This window comes from Heptranchias perlo, chromosome 21 (genome assembly GCF_035084215.1).
Source record: "Heptranchias perlo isolate sHepPer1 chromosome 21, sHepPer1.hap1, whole genome shotgun sequence".
In the NCBI taxonomy this organism is placed as follows: Eukaryota; Metazoa; Chordata; class Chondrichthyes; order Hexanchiformes; family Hexanchidae; genus Heptranchias; species Heptranchias perlo.
In genome coordinates this window covers 9,039,875-9,051,936 of record NC_090345.1, presented here as the reverse complement: position 1 = coordinate 9,051,936, position 12,062 = coordinate 9,039,875, and the positions used below count along the sequence as shown (strand labels likewise).

Here is a 12,062-nt window from a genome sequence, read left to right as displayed (position 1 = left end):
ACTCAATCCATAGTGTGTTCTTAACTCAAACAGATGTAATGTGAAATGTGTAGTTACATTAAAAGATATAATGTGCAATGTTTGGTGACATCAGAAGATGTGATATATTATCAAATCAATAAGTTAAATCATTGGTTCAATCCTTGTTGTGGATTTGGCTATAGGGATCATTTTAATTGATCAGTTAGCACACAGTGAAAAGGAAGTGACTGTTAGGGTTTAAGCATTGAACATATTTCACAATGGCCCATATAAGGATTGAAAACAGTTATTTGAAAATCATTACTGATTGTTTTCTAATGGGCGAACAATGTAATGGGATAAAGGTCACCCCACTTCCCCAAGTAATTTAGTGAATGTAATCATGACAAACTGGGACTTGATGAATGGATAAAGAATGAAGATTCTATGGTCATTTGTGTGTGAGGTCATATAATGTCATGTGAAAAATGTCATGTGACACTAAACAAAATCTCATGCGGCGTCAGCAAGCACTTCATACTTCATCCTGCAAGAATTCAGAGCTTAAATACAGCACCCGAAGCATAAAAAAAACTTTCCCTGTTGTCATAGTATGATCCAGTTGTGCAAATTGCTGTGACTTAACAGTGTTAACAGTTGATTCAGAAACAACAGGACACCTTTTCCTTTTGTTTACAACAGATTTGGAAACCTTTTTATGTTTAGTTGTCATTGTGACATCTCAATCTAAAACCCTAAAATAACATTTTACAGCACAGAGGAAGCATTTGACCCATTGTGTCTGTTCTGGCTACTGTAGTTATTTAATGAAAATACAACTGGTTCATAACATCTCCAGAAGATTTTTTAAAAAATGTTTTTAAAACGTCCTTCTCCAGAAACTGCCTGTAGATATCTAGGATATTTGGAGAAAAGGACATCTTTAAACTGGTGTGTAAAATTAAATAAATTCTATTGAAGATTTTCTATGAACATTATGGATGGGTTTCTCTGGCTCAGTGGTGAATGTACCACAAAATGTGGCACTAACCCATAAAAAGCATAGAAGATGACAGCTTCCTTCCCTGTTTTGTGCTATTAATAATGGAGAAAAGAAGCCGGGGGTTATCTTTACTCTCTCGGATGATCCTGGAGTATTGAGGATTTTGGCAGAGGAATGGAAGACCCACTATGCTTGATGTGGGTGAGCCAGATCTGACGATGAATGGCAAAGCAGTTGTGCACTAGAGATGCTAAAATCTGCGCTCCTTGGACTTGAAGCAAAGATGGCGTCCATACGAGGGGGAACAATTAGGATTGGAGAGAGTAAGGGTTTTACTAGGGACAAGGGGATCAATGGTGGAGGTGAGGAAGTGAGCAGATGCAGATAAGTGGAATTGGAAAGGGGTAGGGGGATGCGAGTAGTGAGGGATACAAGGAAGTGATTAGAGATAGCCTTGTCTGTGATCGAGACGATGGGAGTAGAGAGGCAAGGTCGACAGGGTGGCCATGAGTATGTGGAGGAGTTATTATGGGAGGAAAGGTTGAGGGATGACAGGAGGACAAGAGGTGAGACGGCAAGGTGAGTTGAGATGGAGATTGAAATCACAGAAGGTGAGGAATCACTCAGTGCAAAGGCTGAGGGAGGATATTTTGGTGAGAAACTTGGGGTGAGGCTTGGGAGGATGGTAGGTAACAAGGATTTTAAAGGAGCGGAGAGGGGGTGGAACTCACGGCTCTGCCAGTGTTCCTACGACCTGGTTGCTTAGAAGTGCATGGTAACGACCTGGGATAACTAACCTTCTCTGTTTTCTTCCCCCCCACAATTATGTGTCTTAAGATTGAGATCAGCAATATGAGGAATCGAGGCTGCGTGACCAACATTCGATCTTGGTCTATATGATTTCATTTTCCTTCTGACTTGCTCGTAGTCTTAAAACCTTTATTCCCTGTCTCATCTCTGTTCCTCCTTTTATTTTATTACCTTTTATTTCTTTACAAAGTTTTTTTTCTTTGCTACCTTATCCCTTTCAAATTTATGTGGTAAAATTATTTTACAGAATGATGTAGTTTGTGCATAGTGCCACTAAGTGGCAGGAATAAACTGCTATTGAGGTATAAATTCTTCCTCTGGTCAAAGCTTATGAGTGAGAGTTAGGAAGAGTTTAATTTCCACCAGTTTTCCACAATAGTGCTTTGTCTTCTAATGCAGCTGGGTTCTGATTTTTTTTTTAAAAAGCTATCTTGCTAAAGCACGTAAGTGTGAACGACCTGACTGTCAAGCCTTTTCATATGTCTAATGCTCACTTGTTTGTGCTGTTGGGCTCTTCCACTTTGCCTACTTGCCTCCAGATTATGCAACTGTTTAATACTTCTATTTTGGAATAGAAAATGTTACACAAGTACTGGTCATGTTCTTGTGGAATTGTTAGGCCTATATCAGGAATATACACTGACTTGGTGACATGCAGCTGCCTCTAGAAATTTTTATTCTGGTATTTAAAGAAATTCAAAAAGATGCTGTTCAAAAGGTTTGCTAAATTTTTGGGAGCAGGCTTCAGGAACTAAGCCTACCCAAACGTTCCCCACTCTGCTGGTGATGAGTCTTTGAAGTTCAGTGAACAAAAGCAGCCCATTAGATAATACAATAGACCACTGTGTCCCTATTGAGGGGCCTGGCTTTGAATACTATGATATTTCATCTATTACCCAAATTGGTGAGTTTCATTGGTCCTAACACACCTAGAAGAAGTGCTTTGCATTTATAATGCAGGTCATGTTGGGGGCGGGGAGGACAAAATAGGCAGGAGAAAATTGCTCCTTTGTCCACTATGGAGTAGCATTAAGCATCATTAGTGAATGGCCGGAAAGTTCTGTTTTGTGAACCAGACTTATACAATGGGAAGGAAGCAGAAACTGAATTAAATGTAAATCAGTTCTTCCATAAAATAATGCTCTGCGAACAGGACTTTTATTTAATGATGTAATAGAGGCACTTATAGTGCGGATAGATGTCTCTGAAAACCTAACCCTTTAAAACTCTTTAAAGAGCTTTCTTTAGCAGGCAATAGTTAATTCAGCAATCTTCCTTGTTTTTTCAACCTGCATTTACTAATAAATACACAATCCTCCATTGTGGGAGAAGCGTATGGGAGCACTGTGCCTTTCAGAGCATCAAACCATGTGCGGCTGAATTGGTCAGGTGGCCTTACTGCATCTTTGTATGAGACCTGTTTTTGAGCTATCCCATAATTTTTCTCATGCCATAAACAGTAGTTATGATTGGTTTTGTCTGTATAATTGTTTTTATGCAAAAAAAAGTGTATTTTTACTGGGTTTTCATTTTGCAGACATTGTATAAGTTTTTGCAATTTGTGTAACCTGCCTTTTTAAAGCGGGGGTTCAGATCTTGCACAGTGATTAATACTTAAATGCAGTCAAAGATGTTCTGTTTTCACTACTGGTGACTGAAATCCGGCTTGGGGAGATCTTTAGTTAATTCGGCTTTGACCTGGTTTTGAGATCTGAATTGTACAACACCGACCTTCTCCAGTGGCACGTATAACACTTGCGTTGTCTGCAAATGTACAATTTTCAGAAAGTGAACCCTGCTCAAACTTGAGCAAAAGGGCCCATCATAACTTTCTAATTCATTGGAAAACTTTCTTCTTGACAACAACAACTTGCATTTATATAACACCTTTAAAGTAGTAAAACGCTCCAAGGCACTTCACAGGAGTGTAATCAGACAAAATTTGAGACGGAGCCAAAGAGGAGATGTTAGGACAGGTGACCAAAAGCTTGGTCAAAGAGAGAGGTTTTAAGGAGTGTCTTAAAGGAGGAGAGGGAGGTGGAGAGGACTTCGCTTTGGAGGAAGATTAATCAAACACTTTCTTATTATGAATTAATAGTGATAGAAAATGATTGCTTGTGCATACAGAACAGAAATTGAATAATTGTACATGTCCAAATGATAGCCTGTTTCAACTTTCCAGCATTTTTTTTTCTCTCTGCTTAGATAATCGATCTCCACCTCGAACGTGTGGCTTAAATCATTCAGATTCTTTGAATCGGGGTGATCGGATTGATTCAATAGCATCGCAGATGGGGAGCAACAACAGTCAGCTAAATTCTTTGCTTCAAGTGTATGTTCCAGACTATTCAGTGCGTGCTCTGACTGACTTACAGTTTGTAAAGGTACGGTTATATGCGATTATGCCTTTTAAAATCCTGTTTTCTCTTATGGAATATGAATATATGTGAGATACACAGTAACAGAAAACAGTCTAAAGGTAGATGATCCCACTGTTCTCGTTCTGTTTTTGCAGAAATATATAGTACCTTCCCCAAATAAGTAGCTTCAGTTAAAATCATAACATGATGTTATGATAATAAAGTGGTTGCTTACTAAATTGAATTTGAAGCTTTAGCTGATTTGTTTCTGAGAGTGTCACATTCCAGTCTGTCAAGCTTGATGTCTCCTTTAGTTGATCAGAACCAACATCCTTTTTTAGATACCAATGTTGTGTCTGGACCTATGAAGCCGTATCTTTGTTATAATCTTAAATTAGATGTCCTGCAGGCTTATTTTTAATTAAATAAGCCTGCAGGACATGCAGAAGAAATAGCCCAGAAGCTTTAAAATTGTTAGCCAATGAAAATGCAATTTTGGAAACTTGAGAAATTAATTTAATTGAAATCAGTTATTTTTAGATTACGTAGAAGTTGGAAGAATGTAATGGGGTCTGAATAGTGGTTTGTGTCTTACCCTAGATTTAATGATGCAGTTTGAACAGAATGTTGAAAAGCTGTTCTTGTGGCAAGCTTAAAAATGGGTGTTAATTTGTACCATTTGTTAGGATTCAGGTTTTCCCATATAATTTTTTTCATGCCCAACACGAAAACTTGCTCCCGTTGTCAAGTCCACATTTCCTATAGATTTGGGTGAAAATCAGACCCATTCATTATATCTGGATTATACACCCACGTCACTTCAGAGGAAGATTGATAGCAGTCACACCAGAAGCAAATTAAACTACAGGTTTATTCACAGGTAATGGGTTGGATTTTACTGTGAGCGGTGAGCGAACAAACGGCGCCAGCTGTTCGTTAGACTTGCACTTGCCCATAGTCTTTCTATGGGTTTTTGCACGGAAAGTTGCAGTCAACGGGACAGCCAAATGGCGCGGCGCCCTCTACAGGCAACCTGGGACCTGTTTGAACAGGGCAAGCAGCTGTGTATCTCCTTAACCAAACAGATTGAAGAATCATTAATGAGCAGTGCCGAGCCTGAACCAGGAAGTGTAAGTTAGAATAGTAAATTCAATGTCAAATCAGGAACAGAAAGCTAAATAAAGAGAGGGAAAGAAAGAGTGGATTAAGAGACAGAGATAAAAGAGACAAAAAGTTTTTTTAAAAATTATTTAATTTTAAAAAAAATGTCCGACAATAATTAAAAGCTGAAGGAATGAGACTCCACCCTTGTAAAAGTTAATTTTCAGTGCCTGAGAGGTTGTTTGGCAGTAATGAAGACATCCCACTTTTTTGGCGAATTTAGTCCGTTTCTATGAGGTAAGTACAGGAACTTCACGCCGTTCAATACATTTGAATGGTGAATCAGACAGTGAGATGCCATTTTCACGCAGCTTTTGGAGGAGCAGGGTGTCTCAGATTTCCGCGTTTTAACTGCGCACTTGCAGTCGCCGGCAGTTGCTGACCGATTTGGATATAAATAACGGTGAGCGCTGTTAGCCTCATCGTTATTTTTACAGCAAAATCCAGCCCAATGATTTACAAAACAGTAACAGTGAGTTGCTGAAGTCAGTTCAAATAACAAAGCAGCTTTGAGCCAGTTCATGAGAAGGTTAAACAGATGAGCCTGTCAATTATTCCTTTGATTGTCATTCTTTGCAGAGCTTTCTGAAAAAAAATGGAAGAGGAGTAGCTGCCTGATCCCGACCGAATACAGTCTTTATCTAAATTAGGTAGACTTTCATGCCTGTGGAGTTGCATCTTGCCTCCATGCTTGTGGTTAAGTAATTAACTGCTACATCAAAAGTTTCCACATTCTTGTATGCACAAAATCCTTTGAAATATATCATGCCTTTTGAGAAGTCAGTCTCTGAGAAGAGCTTTTTTTAAAAATTTCAAAAATACACTTTATTCATAAAATTTGTAATGGTACTTACAGTACAATCCAAATATCACAATTCAAAACAATACAGTAGAGGTCATACAATGTGCAAGGTACATACAGTTCAATTCAAATATCATGATTCAAACAATACCATTACAAATCATACATGATAAATACAGTTCATGACACTCTAAGGTGGCCTCATTGCACTTACAGTCAGTAAAGATTACAGTTACATTACATTTATTATTGTCATTACACATTCATCCCGAGGAGGTTTTACTCTGATTCAACTCCCTCGGTGTACAATGGTGGGAGGGCCCTAAACTGTGGCCTTTTCCCATTAGGCCTGTGTGGCAGCTGCACCAAGCTTCAGTGTGTCCCTCAGCACATAGCCCTGGACCTTGGAATGTGCCAGTCTGCAACACTCGGTCGTGGACAGCTCCTTGCACTGGAAGATCAGCAAGTTTTGTGCAGACCAAAGGGCATCTTTCACCGAATTGATGGTTTTCCAGCAGCAGTTGATGTTTGTCTCGGTGTGCGTCCCAGGGAACAGTCCGTAGAGCACAGAGTCCTGTTTTATGGAGCTGCTCGGGACGAACCTGGACAAATACCACTGCATCTCTCTCCAGACCTTCTTTGCAAAGGCACATTCCAGAAGGAGATGGGTGATGATCTCATCCCCACTGCAGCCTCCTCGGGGATAGTGTGCGGTGGCACTGAGATGTCCAGTGTGCATGAAGGATCTGACGGGAAGGGCCCTTCTCACCACCAGCCAAACTACGTCTTGTTTGAAAGTTCTGGCGATGAGGCATTCTGCCAAATGACTTTGACAGTCTGCCCGGGGAACCATCAGAAAGGATCCACCATCTCCTTTTCCCGCAGGGTCTCAAGGACGTTACGTGTGGACCACTGCCCGATCGACTTGTGGTCATAGGTGTTTTCCCGCACAAACTTTTCTTTGAGAGATAGGTAGGGCAGAACAGTCCAACTGGATGGAATGTTCCACGGCATTGTGGCCCAACCCATCCTTCGCAACACCAGGGACGGATAGAACCTCAGCACATAGTGACGCTTGGTGTTTGCGTACCGAGGGTCTATGCACAGCTTGATGCAGCCGCACACAAAGGTGGCCATCAGAATGAGGGAAATGTTTGGTACGTTTTTTCCCCCCTTTCTCTGGAGATTTGTACATCGTGTCCCTGTGGACAATGTCCATTTTTGATCTCCAGACGAAGTGGAAAATGGCTCGGGTGACTGTTGCAGAACAGGAGCGAGGTATGGGCCAGACCTGCGCCACGTACACCAACACTCGCACCTGATGACCAGGTTCTTACCCACGATCGAGAGGGATCGTTGATCCCACAGTTCCAGTTTCTGCTTCATTTTAGCAATACGCCCTTCCCAGTTCTTGACGCAGGCCCCAGCCCCTCTGAACCAGATGCCTGGCACCTTCAGGTAACTTGACCTGATGGTGAAGGGGGACATAGGATCAGTCAGTCCGATTCCCTAAGAACATGGCCTCGCTTTTCTGCAATTTACTCTGGCCCCCAAGGCTAGTTCAAACTGATCGCAGATGCTCATCAACCTGCGGACTGACAGCTGATCCGAGCAGAAGACTGCGACGTCATCCATATACAGGGAGGCCTTGACTTGAGTGCCTCCTGTGCCTGGGATCGTCACCCTTCTTATGCCCGCATCCTTTCTGAGAGACTCGGCAAAGGGTTCAATGTAACACACGAACAAGACAGAGGAGAGAGGACAGCCTTGTCAAATCAATGGACAGCAAGCTCCATGACACATACACAAAAGCTTGCTGATTGTCACTTGTAGTCTTTAACAAGTGCTGTTTATGTTAGGGCTATTGTGATTTAGATTATGTAATTGATTAATAGCCTGGTGATGGGTATTAATTGTTTCTAGCAACTAGGTGTGCTTCATGCCTATTTATCCAGACACATGTGTCTGTTAATAATCCTCTGTACTGTCTTGACTGGCCTATTATTTACATATTTCATGCAGAGCTAAAAGGATAGATGCCATTCCTCCAGGATGAAGTTGTAGATACCATTTTGCGTGCAGTTTTCCAATGTACGGAACTTGTTCTGAGTGCCTCTGTGCCTTCAGTATTTAGTTGCATGAAGTTGAAATTCTCAACCAATTAGGTAGAAAAGAGGCTGTATCTCTTTACAGGAATCAGAACAGATGTAGATCAAAATGGGAAGTGTAAAAGTTACTGAGGCAGGGGATTAGAGTCTGAAAGGATCAAAGAGCAAAAAATACAATCAAATAATAGGAAATGGCGCAACTAAGAGAATCAGATCTAGAAGAACCGAGTCCAAAACAACCCAATATGAGCAAGTATGATTGAGAAACCATCATTTAGCCAATCAATCCATTGCTTCCAGCTGGACCATGTACAGTTTGTATTGTAGTGACCCCTCTTTTAATCTTCTCAGGGAGGTAACACGTGCAAGTAAAAAAGACTCTGATGCCCAACCTGATGGTGCAGGCCATCGAGAAAACAAAAATCAGAACATGAATATATTATTCAGCATGGCCTGTTGTATTCCACAGATGATAGTCCTATGATCAGAACAAGAATATTTGATAATTTTTGTCTATAGTTCTTGTACCACTCAAATCCTTTCATAATCCTATTTATATATCATCTTTTACAGGAATTAATTGACATGCCACTGAATCTGAAGTCTCTTGCACAAACTTACTATTTTTGACATTTATATTTCCTTAGTCTAGTTTGAGGCATATTATTTTTTTTGATCATGTCCTCCAGTCCTGTGATCAGAGTTTAGATTAAATAGCCTGCTTAACTTCATGCTATTCATGCATTTTAAAGAACTGAACCATGCCCACATTCTATCCTTTTTTTTCTATTCAGAATAAGGAAAATCATGAGCATGGTTTTGAAACACCAGAGGAGTTACAAAGAACAGAAAAGAAAGGGGAAGAAATTGAGTAGCTTGGAGGCATGGGCCTGCAAATCTGTCTTTTTCCTAACCTAACCTATTCAGTCAAAAATGCACTTCATCAGCAGTGTCACATTGTCCATGTTAGTGCCTTCAGCATATATGTATGTAATTTATTTTTAACGAATTACAGCTTACACGTTTTAGATTTATTCTGAACTCTGAGCAGGACAACACAATTTTGGGGGATTTGGTTTCGCAGAAAATAAAGTGCCATGGCAAATGGTTTTTTAAAATTCTTTTCAGACAGTTTGAGGACTAAATGGCTGGTTTGATTAATATCTTTTTTTCAACACCCATTAGTAGTTTTTTTCTAAATTATGACTTAAGCAACTTTTAAATAGGAAATCAAGAATGTTGCAACTAAATTTGAACAGTTTTATGGTTAAACTTTTAGTTGCCAAGATAGATTTATGAAGTGATGGCACTTGTACTGGTTGTAATTTTGGTCAAAACCAGAAATGTGTTTTGAAAATCAGTACTTTTACCTCCGCTTAAAATATCTAACCAGAATGCAGCTTGCGATCACCTTTTTTAATATTCCTTTGTGTGTTTGAAAAAAAATGGTAATATCCCTATGCAAGGAATAAATGCCTCAACTCTAGCTACATTATAATGGTTCACTGTGTTATTTAAATGTGCATGTGATTTTTCCCTAATTCACTGTTTATAAATGAAATTGTTACTGTCTGTTTACGCACATGCAACTTTCTCAAAGGATTCACTTGATGACTTTAGGAATGTTGAAATTGGTTACATTTTTATAAAAGTAACATAAATAATACTCCCACATACAGTATCTAACTTTCATTAGATATAGAATGTTTTTATTTTAAATGAAGGATAAGATAGTGCAGCAATGAACGCTTGTCTTTTCATCTCGTGTATTTTGTTTTAAATCTAGTCTTGATGGACAGGAATAATATTTTTCTCTGTTAACTAGTGAAATATCCGAAGTAGCAAGTTGTGTATCCTTAAAAATCTAAATGAATTGTATATATTTAGAAATATATTCAGACTGATTTGACGTTTTTTTTCACTTTGTAGATTACAAGACAGCATTATCAGAACGCCCTGATGGCATCCATAATGGATAAAACACCACAGTCATCAGATAGTGAAAACACTAAGATTGAATTGACTTTAAATGAGCTGCATGATCACCTACCCGATGAAACAGCAAACCTACTAAATGAACAGAACTGCGTGACTCATAAGTCGAATCATAGCATGCACAATGAAGGCACAATATAGAATACCTGCAGGACTACTCCCTCGCTCATTTTTCAGAGAACTACTCCTGTATTCTGTACGCATGCACACATGCAAGCACATATGTCCACTGTCATGAGACCAAAGAGATGTGCCTTGGCACAAGAAGATGAAGGAAGAATGACAGAGGTGGGTGAGTTGAACATGAAACAACTGCCAAGATTCAGACAGATCCTCTGTACACTAGTGGCTTGTTATCCTTTATTTTTGTGTGTTTTTTTGTTTTCCTTGCACAAAAGGAGAATGGTAAAATGTTGGAAAAAAGTATATAGCTACATTATGGCTGAGAAGAGAAATGTGTATTTTTTTAATGAAGACCTACTGAAATTAACTGTGAGACTGTAAAACTTTTTTTTTAAATTATGGTATGTGATTTAAGATGGTCATTGAAGGTGAATTTTCTAAATTTTGAAAATGCGTCCATTTCTCCAGCTTAACTTAGTAGGTGTTTGACATTTTAAACTCCCGTTGCATTTGGGATGTAGTTGCATATTTTATCCCAAAAGAGTTGGGGTTGCTGGGCATTTAAATTGTAACTTGAATATGGAAACTCGATTCAACATTTGCACAAAACATCATTGACATAATTGATTTCAACACTTGTATGCAAACTGTGAATAACACTCCTATATATAGGGACTATAGAACTCCTTTGGAAGAAATAGTTACATTTACATAGCAGTTAAGTATGCCAAATCCACAAATGGAAGAATGTAAAAAAGGGTTTTTCGCAATTGAGAAACACAGCTGTAATTGTAAAAGTGTTCTTATGGCAGAACTGACTATCACTACATATTGTTTAATCAACCAACTTTGCAAGTAAATTGCAGTTTGTATTATATTGTACAAAACTGACTCTAAGGTGAAGTATTCTGAATACAGTATTCATAACTGTGTATATATTAAGCACAAAAAATCTATGGATGAAGTGTAAGTTTCATAAGATTGTCAGTTAAATGACATTTATAATTAACAATGGTAAAGACTTTGTAGATTTACAGACACTTCTATTTATTTTGTATATGATTTATTTGTATATTTTGTGATTTAATTGAGTGTTTTGTTTATTCTTATTCTATCATTCCATTTTTGGTTAAAATGGTTTTATTCTAAATGGCATTTCATTCCATTTTTTTCCATTGTATTATTTCCTTGGTATGAATTTCGGTTATATTCTTGGTATTGAGTGCCTCTTCACTCTTCCTATCTTTGTTTCCTTTAGGCAGTTATAAACTGGTAAAATCATTAATGGGGCTAATTATGGAAATGTTAAAAGACTAACTTGTGGCCTGGAGTTGGTTAATGGAACTTTTCATTTTATACTTCAAAAGTGAATAACTTTAATAAAGAAATGATTCATAATTAAATGGACACTGATTTATTATCAGGACATGCTTGAAAATGAGCAGTTTTGCATCTAGAACAGAAAATAAACAGAGGGGAACATTGACACTTCCTCCGTAAATCCAGTAACAACAGTAGACCTCTTCAAAGATTCACACATACATTTACCTTAAATCTTCTCTGTGTTACTTACAGTGGGGTTACAGGAATGCTGTAGAAAGGGATTTAACCTGTCTAGTAACATTGTACCAGGAATTTAACTCCGTACCAATGGCTTTCATTAACATCTTCTAATGGGAAATTTCCATATGTCTAAAAGAAACCTTTCTGCATGTTCTATGAAACACTGTTTCATATAG

The 12,062-nt window shown here is 38.6% G+C and overlaps 1 protein-coding gene across 4 annotated transcripts in view; it reads left to right on the top strand.

The window, feature by feature from the left end:
* The window catches only part of LOC137339956 (metal transporter CNNM2-like), a 190,561-nt gene extending 178,831 nt beyond the window's left edge, over positions 1 to 11,730 (top strand). For all 4 annotated transcript variants that reach the window (XM_068002062.1, XM_068002061.1, XM_068002064.1 and 1 more), the window contains 2 exons: positions 3,980 to 4,158; positions 10,135 to 11,730. In XM_068002062.1, the coding sequence (XP_067858163.1) occupies positions 3,980 to 4,158; positions 10,135 to 10,341 (386 nt within the window). In that variant the 3' untranslated portion in view covers positions 10,342 to 11,730. The remainder of the gene's footprint in view (positions 1 to 3,979; positions 4,159 to 10,134) is intronic.
* The last annotated feature ends 332 nt before the right edge of the window (positions 11,731 to 12,062 follow it).